Genomic DNA, 16,281 nt, shown 5'->3' on the forward strand with positions numbered 1-16,281 from the left:
TGTGGAACAGTCAGGCAACCATAAATTAACCAATATACAAAAATCACCCAAATTACAGAATGCCTTGTAGAGGTTGGGATGCAAACTCACAACCTTTTGAACTATAAACCAATACACTGAGACACTCAGTTGCCTTGACTAATGAGTGGTAAAGAGACTTCCTGAGGTTGAAGTCAGCACAGTGTAGGTTATCTTTTGAACTATAGGTGGCGCTATCTCCAAACTGCTTAAGTATCAGGAGGACATGATATAAATGATGCATACCAATTTTCTTTGAAATCAGACAATGTATTTAAAAGATATATAATTTTGTAATAAATGTCAATATGGTGGAGAGGCAGTATGGCCAATATGGGAAAAACTGGTATCACTGAAATCTGCATGATCCGAGGAATCAACAGACACCATCACGACTTTAAGGCATACGGTTAAAAAGTTATGGGCAAAAAGTGCAATTTTTCACATCTTTTGACCCATAGGTAGCGCTGTCACGAAACTTTGTAGGTGCCTCAGACCATGGTCCTCATGAAGCATACCAAGTTTAGTTTCAATAGGACAAAGGGTTGCTGAGATACAGCCTCAAATCCGTTTTCACAGCCACCTCGTAAAATATGTGCTTGCGTAACTTTTCAACAAAGTAGAAAATCAATTTTCAGTATGATTCGTTTTGTGCGGCTCATTCTGGAGAATTATTTGAGCCATTGTTTAGGAAAATCGGACAAACTTTGAAGAAACAGTAGGGGAAAAAACTATAAACATCATAATCCAAGATGGCGGCTACTGTAATAGGTGGAGTTTTAATGTAAGGGGTCCATTGGAATCATCAAGAGGAGAGAAATCAGACAAAAAAGAATTATGTCTCTAGGACAAATGGTTAAAAATATACGCACAAAAGAAAAGTGAATTTTTGACATGGTGGTGGCGCTATAGCGTATGTCCTAGAGACCCCAAAATGACCACCCCTATCATTGTGCCAAATTTCATCACTTTCCTATGTATGGTTCTATGGGCTGCCATAGACTCCCATTGGGGAGGATTAATAATAATAATAATAATAATAATAACGAAAACAATAGGTGCCAAAGCAACTTCGGTGCTTGGTCCCTAATAATAAAAAGAAGTTTTAATTGAGAAGTGGCTCTTTTTGTTTCCCTATGGTTGAGTAGAGCTAGTTAGTTATTGATAAAAGGTTGTAGTGATAGACTTACTATTATGAAAAACCCACAGACAAGTTGAAAATATTTATATTAAGTAGATTCTTAATGAAAACTGTCAGTGGAAGTCAGCGAAGTGAAGCAACACATTGCAGTACAAGTGATTTACTACTACTCTTTAAAAACGCGTCAAGAGATTACGCACAGATGACAAAATGTGGCAATTTAAATTAAAAAATAGTCCTAAAATTTGGATTGTTACATTAAGTGCCTTGTAAAAAGCGATATTTAGTATTACTGCTTTATTGTATGACACATATTCAGTGTTAGTACAACCATAGCAACGTTTAATATGCTTTTCGTACGCTATAAGAATACGCCTGTTATTGTGAGGCCAATGACAGGTGTTTTATTTCAAGAAAATATACACAAAAATTATAGTCAGAATATTAAGGGGGTTTCTCTTTTTTTTTTTTTTTTTTTTTTTTTTTTTGCGAACAAAACCCTTAACCAATCAAATCGCGTTTTCATTCTGTTTCCAAGTAGGATGGCTCAGACCAGCCAATCATCGTTGAGCTTTGCTTTGTAGTCAGGCAGACATAAAACAGTCGTCCAATCACAAAATAAGCCGAAAGGGGATTTTTGCTCTATATTTGTCTCAGGTAGTTTCTTATTCGTTTATAAAATTAACGGTACAACTATTTTGTATTTACATGGCATGTGGCACTAGGTAAACATTGTACAATTAATATGGGTATAGATTATGAAACGGTTTCGATATGTTAATTTAATAATCGAAGGTTTTTGAGGCGCACAAGTGAGGCTAGCTAGTTCTATAGCAGCTGTCATTGCTAATGCTATTCACGTTAGTTAGCTCGTGCATATATATATATATATATATATATATATATATTACAGTAATAGTAAATTATGTTTACAAATTATATCGCTAAATTATAAGATATAGTTGTAAAATAACACTTAATTTAGTCTGTTCGTTAAATCGATGTCTATTGGCCTGCTTGGGCTCGTGTTAGCATATTAGATGCTAAGTCATGTTCGATTTACCAGGCTACAATGAGCTAAAGGCACATTACTGGTGATCAGTGAGCAGCTTCTTAAGAATTTGGTTAATTTGGAACAAAATGTGCTTTTATCATTAATAATCTATAAGTTCATGTAGCGGCTGGTTGGTTAATAACACACCCACAAATGGGTCCACGTGGATGTTGATCTCAGAAATACTGGTCATGTTTCAGATAAATCACGCATTAAACAGGTTATAATAATCTTATATTCATGATCTCCATCAATTGAGCGCATGTGTGCTGAATATGAGGATATGTCTAGACTAGGGAATGAAAAAAAAAATCCCTGCAGTATTTGGGCATGGTCGCTAGCCGATTGACCTGACAACAGTTTCATGAGTGGCTGTATTTTCAAAATGTGAAAAATATCTTGTGCGTTTTGAAGTGTCCAAATTAGGCGCTTGCGTGGTGTAATTTTGTGTTTATTGTTGCTGGAAAGAAAAAAAATCAGCAGCATATGAGTAAATATAGCCTAAAATGTTAGTGAGATTGATTACCATTCACTGTCATATGACAAATTGTAAGATTGCCTGTGACTAGGTGTTAAGATAATTTTTTAATATGCATTCTTGCCACATTTTTTGTAATTTTGATGTTCACATTAAACAATTCACTATTTTATACAAATAAAAAGGGAACTGTTTTAAAACTTAATGTGGAACTGATAGCTGAAGTTAAGTTAGCTCTTACCTGCAAGGGAATGGTATAAGACAAGCCATGAAAACTACATCTAGTTGACTTGAACAGTTTTTTGCTTCATGCAGTAAATCACATTACTCAAATAACAATATAGAATTTTATATAATGGAGTTCAGTTAAAAAACTAGTGCAGATACATATGCCATAGTAATGTCTGTGTCATATCCTAGAACAAGTCCAGGAGGGTCCTGAATGCAGTTTACCACTCCTACGTGGTTGAGACATGGCAGAAGATCACTTAAAGGCAGATGCCTCAGCTGGGGAGGGGGAGACGGAGCCCAGCATGCTACTGCAGAAACTCAAAAACAACATTTCGTAAGAAATATTCATTTTTTACGATGTCATGCCTCTCTTAATTCTTTGCTTCCAGTAAAGGTGATACATCACATAGGCTACATTTTAACTTGAGAAAAAAGGTTTAGGGTAACATGGAATAAGAACTTTCAAAGATATTTAATTGTGCATAATGCATAGCATAAATTGTGAAGCCATAAATGTTTAATCTTTTCCCACATTGAAAAGGTCTCTTTTTTTTCACAGTAAAAATGTGCAGGGCAAAGTGGACAAAATTTTGGTAAGTTTCATAGAGGGTAAAACCATAATGACATTTCAGCTCTTTGAAATTATAAAATGCAGCCTATTTAAAAGGATAGTTCACCCAAAATATTCTCTCATCATTTATCAGATGTGTATTTCTTTATTTCTTTTGCAGAACAAAAACAAAGATTTTTGGAAGAATACCTCAGCTCTTTAGGTCCATACAGTGCAAGTGAATGGTGAAAAAAAACTTTGAAGCTCCAAAAAGCACATAAAGGCAGCATAAAAGTAATCCATCAGACTCCAGTGGTTTAATCCATGTCTTCTGAAGCGATCCAATTCATTTTTGGCGAAAACAAATCAAAATATAACTCCTTTTTCACTGTACATATTTTCATTGCAGTGGTTAGGCAGGATCATGATTTCATGCTTGATTAAACTTCCTAGGGCTCAATGCATGCACAGAGCGCTAGATGGTGCTTGGAAGTGTAATCGAGCTTGAAATCATGATCGCCAAGGAGACTGCAGATGTCATGATTTATAGTGAAAAAGGAGTTATATTTTGGTCTGTTCTCACCCAAAACTGATTGGATTGCTTCAGAAGATTTAACAGGATTAAACCACTGGAGGCTTATGGATTACATTTATGCTGCCTTTATGTTCTTTTTTTAGCTTCAGTGTTTTGGCCACCTTACACTTGCATTATGTATATGAACCTAGAGAGCTGAAATATTCTTCTAAAAATCTTTGTTTGTGTACTGCAAAAATCTGGGATGGCAGGAGGGTTTAAATAAGAGAATTTTCCTTTTTGGGTGAACTATACCTTTAAGTTATACAAAAATAAAAACACATTTTTAGTTAGCTATAGTATGAATGCTGTAACAACTCTTTAATATCTTGCTCAAAGGCACAAAGTTGATAGGCATTGTTGAACTTACTGTACAGTATTTATATTAGCAGTCTAATAGAACCTTTCATGTTTATATTTAGTTATAACTGTGGTTACTGAATCTCATTATTGTGTTAAATCTTACTGGTATCATCCTCTCTTATGATATAATATCTCACTTTCATAATGTGCTTGTCTGTGATATCTCTCCTCAGGAAGATGTTCAGCGTTTCTCTGACAATGACAAGCTCTACCTTTATCTACAGTTACCCTCAGGTCCAAGTGCAGGAGAGAAGAGGTACTGTTCATAAAATCACATGTGCTCATGTACTTGGATCAGTAAATTTGCTATCAATTCTGAGTAGCAAATGTAAATGTTTGAGGTTGTTCATTTTATCAAAATAGTTACACTTTATTCACTACTATAAACCTAGCTAACAATAAGGCAAATATAACAAGATTTTTTCTGCTTCCCTGTGTGCATCAGCAGTGACTCAAACTCGGTCAACACAGCAGACCAGCTTCACACCTGCAACTGGATTCGTAGCCACTTGGAAGAACATCCTGACACCTGCCTGCCTAAACAAGATGTTTACGAGACGTACCGGTGAGAATTGGGGTGCAAAACATCCACGCAAGTCATCAAGGCTGATTTGCTTGTGCTAATAGCTACTAGTGCTTACAGCCTGCCTTGTTTTCAAGGGCTTTTAGGTGTCCATTATCTGTTACAGTTTTTCCTATATACGCTTGCAATCCTCTTCAAAATACAATATTTATACACCCTTTTATATCCAAACAGGAAGCACTGTGACAATTTACAACATCGGCCTCTAAGTGCAGCAAACTTTGGCAAAATCATCCGAGACATCTTCCCTAACATTAAAGCACGAAGACTGGGTGGAAGAGGACAGTCCAAATATCCTTTTGCCTCGGATTACTTTTATTTTGACAAAGACAAACACTTAACCCTAAAATAGTTTTAAGAACAATTAATGGCTTTAAAGTGGTGGCAAGTTTGGCACAATTTCATTAAAATGCATGTGAACAACAGTGGAGGTGTTTAAAAGAGGAGTTTGTAAAATGAGTTTCTACACTTCATGTGTCACACATTGTAGCAGGCAACACTCTTGAAACATTTATAGACAGTAATGGTTTAGTCTGGAAGCAGTTTTACAATGTCTTAATGCTTTGTCAAATTAATGCAATGTTGTCCTATGTCTTACATTTTACATTTATGCATTTGGCAGACACTTTTATCCAAAGCGACTTACAGTGCCCTTATTACAGGGACAATCCCCCTGGAGCAACCTGGAGTTTAGTGCCTTGCTCAAGGACACAATGGTGGTGGCTGTGGGGATTGAACCAATAACCTTCTGCTTATCAGTTCAGTGCTTTAATCCACTATGCCACCACCACTCCACACTGTCTTATACTGATACTCATTTAAGTGAAAAGAGGATTGGTGTGAACTTGAGAAAGCACAATGCATTGTGTAGTGCTCCTTGACATACTTGCCGGCACATACTGCTATAGTGGGATACGTAGAAAAACCGTGCTAAACATGCCGTTACTGCCCAACCTGGACCTCAAAAATGACCCGGTATGATTGTTTTTTCATTACTGACTTTTGCTCTTAATTGCCTCCACAGCACTAAATAGTTTTCTGGTATCAATTATAGATAATATGGGTTATTAGTCTGAAGAAAAAAGAAAAACAGATATGTTTGCTTATTTATTTGGTTTATGTGCCCACCTGCAGTCTGAATTGACTGAACTGGTGCAAACCTACAAGCAAGAGGTTACTGAAGCAGCTTGTGAGCTCATCTGTGACTGGGCTCAGAAGATCCTGAAGCGCTCTTTTGACACAGTAGTGGAGATTGCGCGCTTCCTTGTGCAGGAACACATTGTCAACCCACGCTGCAGCCAAGCCGAGCTCGTCACCTCAGCTGCTCTGGCAGGTACTTCAATCATTTCTAAGATGAAAAAAATTTTTTGCTACAGGGAGTGAGAAGATAAAGCTCATTTTATGGATCTTACGGTTCTCATAGGTGGACCTTCCAAACCTCATAAGGTAATCAAAAAGATTCCTGCAGCTTCCCGAGCAGGTGGAACAGAGGAAGATAGTGGCAGTGTGGAAAATAAGGTATTGCAGATCTGAAATCTGTCTTTCTAATTTTAAACAAGATATGCTATGCAGATATGAACCAAAAGAATATTAGACGGCTCTCTGAAATACTTGATTCTGTTTGGTCAATTGCATTCTTTGGTTAAATATTATTGTATAATAACCACTTAACTATAATTTTGCTGTCCCAAGCAACCAATTTCCTACATATCACTCACAGTCTCTTCTCACAGAATAAAATAATTTCAACTTTAATTAATATTTCATTACCATTTAAAGAAATATTCCGGGATCAATACAAGTTAAGCTCAATCAATAATGTTGATTACCACAAAATTTTACTTTGACTTGCCCCTCCTTTTCTTAAAAAAAAAAAAAAAAAGCAAAATTCTTACAATAGAATTGAATGGGGCCAATTTTTTAATGTTAAAATACTTTTTAGGAAGTATAGCCACAAGACATAAACAATATGCGTGTTAACAGATGTGGGTAGTAACACGCTACATTTACTCCGTTACATTTACTTTTTGAAAATAAAAATTACTTTTAGAGTAGGTTTGAAAGTGGGTTACTTTTTACTCCCACTCAAGTAAATTTCTAATGAATTTTTTTTACTTCTTTACAATGGGTGGCGTTCCTGTTGTTACATTACTTGGTTTAATTTTAATTAATGTGTAATATATTGAGAGATTATTGAATGGGACTTTTACGAGAGCGGAAGTTCACACTTTCTTCGCTCCGCACAGTGAAAAAAATAATAGTTTAGTCATGCAATGCCTTCATTTAACACCAAGACAAGCTGATATTTCAAGATTTAAATCACAGCTCCAACTTAAGGCAGCACGCTGAGGTAAGTTTTGGCTCTAATCCTAACGCGGGCTTTTCTGTGTCATGGTGATGGTCGTTTTCAGGGTGATTCTGTAAATATGGGCTCTTATGACATCAGTTTTTAAGTGTACATTTTAAATCAGTGCAGCAATATATCAGTGCACTTTGTCCCACGACCCGCATGTCATGAGCAGTATTTACGCATTTACCCCGCGCCCTTGCGGGGGTACTGGAAACTATCGCAGCTACTTCAGGCGGATTAACTATAAATCCATGTAAACATCCAAGTTAAGTGTAAATAAACACCTTTTGCTCTGCCATTTGCGTGATTGACAACTGGAGCGTGAACAGACAGCATTTCTGCGTGTGCACAGCGTGTGAGAGATGTGCGGGTGCGAGGTGATCATATGGCGAAGAGAGACTGGCTGTGTTCGAAATCGTTCACTCATTCACTATTTCCTATATAGTGAATGGCAGTTAGTGCACTATATCTCAGCAGTAAGTGAACGAAATGAGTGATTTGGGCTCTGACTTATACACCGAGCGTCACATATCAAAATTTAAAATACTTGGGCCTTACTTGTTATTCTTATTAAATAATGTATTAATACAATAAATCTTCATTCTGTTTGTCATTTTTAATATATACTGTGTGTTAATATAAAGAGTAAACATTTAATCAAATAAAGAGTACATTTTAAAATGTATCTGTATGTTTTGCCTCTCTATATGTTATGTTATTTTAATCAAGTAATGATTTGTCAAAAAGTAATTTACTACATTCAGCATGAAATAAAACATTGGAGAAGTGAAGGAAGCAATAACTCCCAGCTCGCATGTCTTCCCCGTGGTGGATTGTGGGCAATTAACCATCGTTGAGTGCACATCAAATGTACACTTGAAATTAGAGTGCATTGTGGGTAATAATGAGTGAATAAAAGTAGGGAACAAGTGGCTCACTCAGAATTCAGACACCCAAAATAGTGCACTATATAGTGGATAGGGGGCGGTTTCAGACACAGCGAGTGTTGCACGACCGGGGTTGGTGCCCTACGCACTAGGCTGCGTACTCTGCATTTAGAGAGCGGCGGTACTGCTGTACAGAACGAATGATCTACATTCTTTTGACACTGAAAACTGTAACTACACTGAAATAAGAATCCACACAGGACTTTAAAAGCTATGAAATAGCAAAAGTAGGCATTAATAAAACATAATCTTGCTTTGGTTTATATTTCAGCATTATATATAATGTCCTTGTGGGACATTTTCATATTTTCACTGTATTACTTACTAGAAATGTTTCCAAACTCCTCTTATTGACAAATTCACCCAGATCTGACAAGAGCCCTTAAAGGGATAGTTCACCCAAAAATTACAGTTCTCATTATTTACTCACCCTCTTGCCACCCCAGATGTGTATGTCTTTCTTTTATCTGCTGAACTCAAATGAAGATTTTTAGAATAATTTTTCAGCTCTTTTGGTCCATACAATGCAAGTGAATGGGTGGCAACATTTTAAAGCTAAAACAAAATCAAATAAGTCAGCATAAAAGTAATCCATAAAACTCCAGTGGTTAAATCAGTATCTTCAGAAGCGATGTGATAGGTGTGGATGAGTCACATTCTTCTTCTTGTGTTTTTGGTGATTCACATTCTTCTCTGCATATCGCCCCCTGCTGTCTAGCAAAAAATGACATTGACCTGTTTCTCACCCACACCTATCATATCACTTCTGAAGATATGGCTTTAACTACTGGAGTCTTATGGATTACTTTTATGCTGCCTTTATGTGCTTTTTGGAGCATCAACCTTTTGGCCTACAGAGCTAAAATATTCTTTTAAAAATCTTAATTTGTGTTCTGCAGAAGAAAGAAAGTCATACACATCTGGGATGTCATGAGGGTGAGTAAATAATGAGAGAATTTTCATTTTTGTGTAAACTATCTTTAAAGTGATAGCTCAGCCATAATTTTATGTTCTATCATAATTTCCCTACCCTCATGTTGTTCCAAACCAGTGTGACACTTTGTATTATGTGGAACACAAAATATGTTAGACAGAATGTTAGGGACTGACAGTCTCGGTCACCATTCACTTTCAAAATCTGGAGAAAAAAAAACATTCACTGAAAGTAAATAGCGACTCAGGCAAAAATTCTGTCTAATATCTCCTTATTGTTTTGCATGGAAGAAAGTCATACGGGTTTAGAACTACACAATGGTGAATGATGACAGAATTTTCATTAATAATAATTCTATAATACATGTTCAATGTGTATTATGTAATGGAATATAGGGGAGTAAACATCCATTATGACATTTGTGAAAGTTACTCACTACTTAAGTACTCTTTTAATTGGATACTTTCTTACTCTTACTCAAGTAATTATTTATGTTAGTATTTTTACATCTACTTGAGTAATTATTTTTTTTTTAAAGTAATTGTACTTTTACTTGAGTACAGTTTTTGGATACTTTACCCACCTCTGCGTGTTAACATGATTTTAGTGTGATGAAATTGTTTACTTACCTTTTCTGTGTAAAGTTAAAGCCATGACGATGTAATGTCAACAAACCGTAAACTGACCATAATGAACCCTAAAATGACTGTTAAATTGAAAATATAAACAACTTTACAGCTCAAATAATACATTAATATAAGTGCTTTTATAAAATTATAAGCTTCACATTTCCGCCTTTTTAAACCCTCCAAAAATTGGCCCCATTGACTTCCATTGTAAGTGCCTCTGTTACATAGATTTTTGCTTTTTTTTAAAGAAAAGGAGAGCAGTCGAAATTCATTTTTGTGTTAAGCAACATTATGCCACAAATGCTTTGAATTGAGCTTAACTTGTATTGACTCCGGAATATTCCTTTAATTACGTTAATTCATCATGTAATAAGTGGCAAAATGTACAGTCAGCCAGTCATTATATCAAAATAAACCCCTTCAACCCCTCCACTTTCCGTTGGGGTCCTGATTAGAGGTAGACCGATATATCGGTTTTACCGATTAATTGGTGCTGATAGCTGGTTTTTAGAACTATCGGTTATCTGCAAAAATCTGTCGATAGATGCTGTTAGTTTTTTCATCATTTAGTCATTTCAAAATCAGAGTCCCCAGTGTGTTTCAGGCTTGTTTATACTTAAAAGTCCCACGTTATGTACCAAATCTTTATTTTTTCTAGTTATTTTTAAGATTTTGGTTGAACAAAAAACTGCATCTGGGGTTTTATTCAATTTGGACTGTTTGTCTTTGCCCGCCATAATAAAGAAAGAATAAAAAAAAAATTCTTACATTCTAAAAATCAGTTTGAAAAACTATTGGACAATTCATCGGTTATCGGCCTTTCCCACCACCTTAGTTATCGGTAGCGGCTAAATCCACTATCAGTCAACCTCTAGTCTGATCTTTCTGTATGGGTTTATTTTGTGTTTTAAAAACTTGTCTGACTGTACGTTTTTCATATATTAGCAATAGTGAATACAATGGATGGTATATATTGTACTTTGGGGGAAAAAAAAGTATTGTTTTGATGTTTTTGGCAGCAGAAGGAGAAAGATGCTGTGGAACAGCTGACATCTAATAAGCAACAGGTTAGTGAAAAAACAACCAACAAGCTGGAGTCTGCTCGGGTAGAGGCCTTCATGAAGAAGTTGCCCCAGCTCCTTCCCAGGGGCACGGTTCCGGAGAAAACCTCCCCACCGTGTCTCACTCCTGCTGATTCGGGCAACGTTCAAGTCACTTTGCCCATCACAGTTGCAACTATACCATCTCAACCAGGTGGCACTGTCCCCGTTATGATTCTGCCATCAGGCATGAGTCTTTCGTACCCAGAACGTGACAAAACATCAGTCACGGTTGCGACTTCCGCTGCTCCGACACCGGTGGTCCAGAGAGCACGAGCACCCGCCCCTAAGAGGGGCCCTGACTCCTCCTCCTCAGTTTCAGCCTCTGGCTCTGCTGGTGTTGCTTTTAAACGCAAAAGAGGACGACCCAGAAAGCAAAGACCAGAAGATGCAGCAGCACAAGTACTGTCAGCCCAAACCACAATTCCAAATCCAGCTTTGCTCTCAAGAGGAGTAATCCAGAAGGCTTCAGCTTCCTGTATGCCAGCCACATCTTCACATATGGTGGAAATCTTGTTCCAGGACCAGCAAAGCCTGGTTCTTGGCCAAATTCCTGCTGTCCAGGAAGTGTCAGACATTGAGCGTAGGGGTGTAGTGGTGCAATGTCAACCTGCACCAGAACCCGAGAAGCAACAGTCTGTCTTGATACTACCAGGGCCCAACCAACCCAGTTACGAGTTGAGTCGGGGTATGGTCATCCAGCGAGCACCACTATGTAGAGAGGGAAGACCTACTCTCCAAGAAGTGCCACAAACCGCCATCTCATACCTCCCTCCACCAACGTTGTTAGAAGACAGAGGAGAAGTTGAAATTACTCTGACTCCTGTGGAGCCACAGGTCGATTCCATGCTGAACTCGGCAGGCATCTCCAGCTCATTTGGCTCCTTGTCTGGAGAAACTCCGAAAACAGATGCCCCATAGCTGCAGCACATCAGCCATTCATGGAGACTTGGAAACACCATGATTAAGATGTGCATTGCCTTCCAGTGCATTGCATACTAGTTTTTGGGTCAAACTGAGGTGTACCATTTTGGCTGAGTTTGATTGGGTATGTCTGCTTTCTGTAGGGTGTCATGAGGCAGTGAGCAAGAACAATCTGTTGTTATTGCAATTGGCAATTGTGCTTTAACAAAACGCCTTCAAACAGTAACTACACGTTCATTTTTAATATTAACATTTTAAAGTTTTGCTGCAGTCACCTCATATTGAAATTACCATAATTAGGAAATTACAACTCCGAGGTTCAACATGGCGATGTCATCCAAGATTCGAAACAGCCGCTGCAACTTTCATAAAACTGTGAGTTTTCATTGTAATTACAGTATGAGTTTCACAACATGATGTGAATGCACCATTAATTCCTGAAGTTTCCAGGAGTGTTGTTTAAGAGATTATTAATTGTACATCTAAGTGGCTTAAAACAAATAGACCTAGAAAAATGTATCACTTTGTTTCCAAGAAGGATGTATATTGGAGTGAATTTTAATGCATTTCAATCAAATTGTAGTCGAAGATTAAATTGGCAGGGAAATGTACAGATATACTCAAAAATAAAAGTCCAATCTGGTCTAGCTCAGTTTTGGTCTCTGATGTAAATGTCAAATGAGGGACATCTAAAAAATGTAATTCATCGTAGTTAGTTACCAAGGAACTGTTTACTATTCGTCAGTGCTGTCTGTCCCCATTTTCAGTGCCATAAGAGTGCAGTTTATTTTCTATTGCTCTATCCGTCTTTGCAAGTTTAAACATGAATCGAGACATTTGAGAGTTTTTATTCTAGATGTTCAGATGACAAAGAGTGGTATTACGGGTTTGTAACTTCAGGGTTCTAAAAGCTTACAACCACCTTAAGTCCTTCCCTTACCCAATGATTGGGTATTATTTACATGTTCAAGTTTTAACTTATTAATGTTGCAAATAACAGATATATATACAATTTCTAAATGACTACATTGAGTTGCTGTTGTGAAGGTCAAGAAAACACTCTCCTGGTTCAGATGGTGCAATGTTTATGTGCATAAAACAAAAATATGCAAATGAGGCTTTGATGTCTGGATTATTCTCAAAACACACTGTATTTATGTCTAACTAGTGGTACTCTTACAGCAAAAAAATAGCACTTAACAGATGTTAAAAGTTTATCCGTAAGCCGGAAAAGATATCTTCATAGGTTAAGCGTACCGGAAATAAGTTAAAATGTTTTATTTTCCAAATGTATAGCCATCACCACTGTATTGCCACTATGAAATATTATTATTATTAGTTATTAGTAAAGTGTGCACTGTCACCCTAAAAACATGTAAAAAATTATTAGCAGTTAAGATGTTAAGATACATTTCTGAAATTTGATTATATTATTATTTTAATTTCTAACTGGAATTTGTGCTAATTATTTATTTATTCAAATTTTACTGAGCTTGAGCCTCAACAACCTCTAGTTGAGTTAGTTGACAGTGTTTTAAAGGATATTTCTGCCTTTTCATTTTGTAGCCTTAAAAATATTTTTTGTATTTGTTACAGATACTTCACTTGATCTTAGCTAAAAGCCCATCGTTTAAAATTACAATTGTGTTATTCTAATTGCAGATTATGCCCAAAACAGACTCGTATACTATTCTTGTATATGAATTAAATTCTTCCCAAAGAATTAAAAAACGCAAATGTGAAAATATTTTGTAGTAATAGTTTTAATTCTAATAATGTATTAAACAGATGAAATATAAATGCTTTTCTGCATATGGTTTGATGTTCTTTGTTAAAATCAGAGGTTTTGAAAGGCTATAAAATGAAAAATATAAATTATTATGAAGACTTCAGCTCAACAGAGGTTGTTGGTAGTCAAAGCCTGTTTCCACCGCATCAAATAAAATAAAAAATCCAGCTCTTATCAGCACTATTTTGAGATAACATGATTATTTTGAGTTAGTATCCCATTATTTTGACATTTGTCATTATTTTGAGATAATTACATTGCGGTAACGGGCATCCATACAAAGGAAATTTAATAGGCACTTAATTTACATAAAAAAATAAAGCCAATCCAATTATTTATAAAGAGTTTCTGAGTCAGATGTTGATATTTATTCAAATGTTGTAGTTATATGCAAGATGGTAGATGAGTAAGTTGGAGGATTTTACTATTGAGTAATGGTGCTTTAAAAAAGCGAAACGGGTTGAACTATCAAAGAAAATGATTGTGAATCACATTGCAGCAATTTCACCCAGTCAGCAGTTTGAATGCACTTAACGTTGGCTGCTTGATGGTGCTTATTCTGGGTAGAATCATCAAGGTACTTATGGTCTCTGTACATAAGTAGCAGAACAACAGCCTGCTACTGTGCATCAGCATAATTATGTGAAGTCTTGTGATGAGGATGTTATGTATGTAGTAGACACAACATTTACAATCCCATAACTTAGAAACACGGCTGCTTAATTTGCTCAAAGTTGTGTCATATGAATCCCTTCTCATAATTAAAGGAGGTTTCATCTGGTACAGTGTGATATTGGCAGGGTGCTGTTATTGTTTTTTTATGAGTGTTTATTTTTTCCATGGCACGATTAACTTTTAATGTTACAAATGGGAAACTTTTACAGTCTTCGCATTTTAATACTAATGTTGCATCTCACCCTTGATTTAAAATCACATATTAAATTACATTAAAGTGATAAAAAAGAAAAAAAGATGGTAGCCAGAATGTTAGGGACTAACAGCCTCAGACACTTTTTTTCTTTGTAACTCTTTTCCATATAATATAAGTGAATGGTAACTGAGGCTGTCAGTTATCGATAAAAATTGATGCCAATTTTTTTTTTTTTTTTTTGGGTTAACTATACCTTTAATAAACTAAAAACAGTTAATGAAGTGATTTGTTTTAGAACATTTTGGTTTGCTGTATCAGCCTTTTAATTGCAACATTTAAATGGCAGAGTGAACAAAATGCATAATAACTTAGGAGCAATGTGTGAATAATCAGATATGAAGCAGCAAAGTTTATGTACAAGAACTTATGAGCAAATTATAATAATAATAATAATATATACACTTATTGATATAATATTCATAGCCTCGTAGTTGTCCATCGATGAATACTGTTGTTTTTTGTTGCAAGTACAATGTCACAGGTATTTCCGTACAACATGGTGCCTCATACAAACCACTGTGCTCTGAATATATCCATTTTCTTTGCATTTTTTATTGTGATTTAGCTCTGGAGCTCTTAAGTAGATTTTGTTTACTTTTTTGGTAAAAGGCTCTAAAAACTGTTGTCCTCAAAAACAAAGGAAAACCAAAATGACACTATGATCCCACAAGTGCATCAAGGTGATGATCGCTTGTTTTTACACATAAGTGATGGTAATTCTTATGTTTCATTGTGACAAAATCAAAAGCAACCAATTGCAGTCGTGTCTAGAACATTACCTTTTCACCGAGTAGTGTAGAATTGTTAACTGGCATACATTTTGCTTTGAGTTGAGATAAGAGTTTTATATCAACCCAGTGGAATTTGCATAAATGTTCATTTGTTGTGAGTGTCAATAATATGCCATAAATTGATCCTGTAATTTTTACTATAATTTGTCTGATTCTGTAATCTGATTACAACCAAATTTGTTTAGCCAGTCCATGCATGGTTTGTGTATTGAATACATTTTTTTTAAGTTGTTACAAAGGTCAGACATGTATGTATGCCTGGCTGGATCTGGAAATTGTTTGAATTTGCGCAGTTTCTTTAAAAAAAATTCGAACCCTGGTGTTTGTCTTGCACTTTAATTTTCTTAACGGAAAGCACACAGGGTAAAAAAAAAAAAAGATGAAATGCAGCACCTTGTATGTTATTTGTTTTTGTACTTAAAATCATAAAGTCTTTTGGAAAAGCTTTTCTTATTTTGTATTTCATGTATTATTTTTTTTCATGTTAAAACTGTAAAATTGGACATCTTCCATATAAAAACAATCTGACTGTGAGCACATTTTCGTAAATCAGCACTAATAAAAGAAATGTATGATGTGTTTCTGAATACTTCACCCTTCTCTACTACTATAAATGCTTAAAATACACTGAAATCTTATATTCTCAGCTGTTTACAGTTATATTTTCTGTTAAAAGTTTTGGCCAGGTTATGGTCAGAATGCTGATCTATAGGATCATGTACCAGGTTTTGAAAATGAAATCTGTGCGGGGTGTTTCTCCCGTCAACTGATATGGCTGCTTCCATTTGGGCCACGGCTTGCGTGGCCTCACCGGTGGCTCGGCAGTGGCAAGTGCTGCTTAGGTAGTTTGTGCACCTGTTTATATTGCAGACACCTTCGTGCCAGAACAGGCGG

General features: G+C 36.0%; 1 protein-coding gene across 4 annotated transcripts; it reads left to right on the forward strand.

The window, feature by feature from the left end:
- Positions 1-1,772: 1,772 nt before the first annotated feature.
- LOC127425611 (DNA-binding protein RFX5-like) lies at positions 1,773-15,974 on the forward strand. 4 transcript variants are annotated; one of them, XM_051671775.1, is made up of 10 exons: positions 1,773-1,816; positions 3,112-3,256; positions 3,482-3,515; positions 4,583-4,665; positions 4,855-4,974; positions 5,167-5,283; positions 5,889-5,967; positions 6,127-6,325; positions 6,416-6,510; positions 10,872-15,974. In XM_051671775.1, exons 2-10 carry the CDS (start codon positions 3,165-3,167, stop codon positions 11,871-11,873), a joined length of 1,821 nt encoding a protein of 606 aa, XP_051527735.1. In that variant the 5' UTR covers positions 1,773-1,816; positions 3,112-3,164; the 3' UTR covers positions 11,874-15,974. The 4 variants fall into 4 exon arrangements, with proteins under 4 accessions (XP_051527735.1, XP_051527740.1, XP_051527741.1 ...); XM_051671780.1 differs by having other exon boundaries at positions 10,875-15,974; XM_051671781.1 differs by having other exon boundaries at positions 4,858-4,974.
- Positions 15,975-16,281: the final 307 nt, after the last annotated feature.

The sequence above is a fragment of the Myxocyprinus asiaticus genome, chromosome 34 (genome assembly GCF_019703515.2).
Source record: "Myxocyprinus asiaticus isolate MX2 ecotype Aquarium Trade chromosome 34, UBuf_Myxa_2, whole genome shotgun sequence".
Lineage (NCBI taxonomy): Eukaryota > Metazoa > Chordata > Actinopteri > Cypriniformes > Catostomidae > Myxocyprinus > Myxocyprinus asiaticus.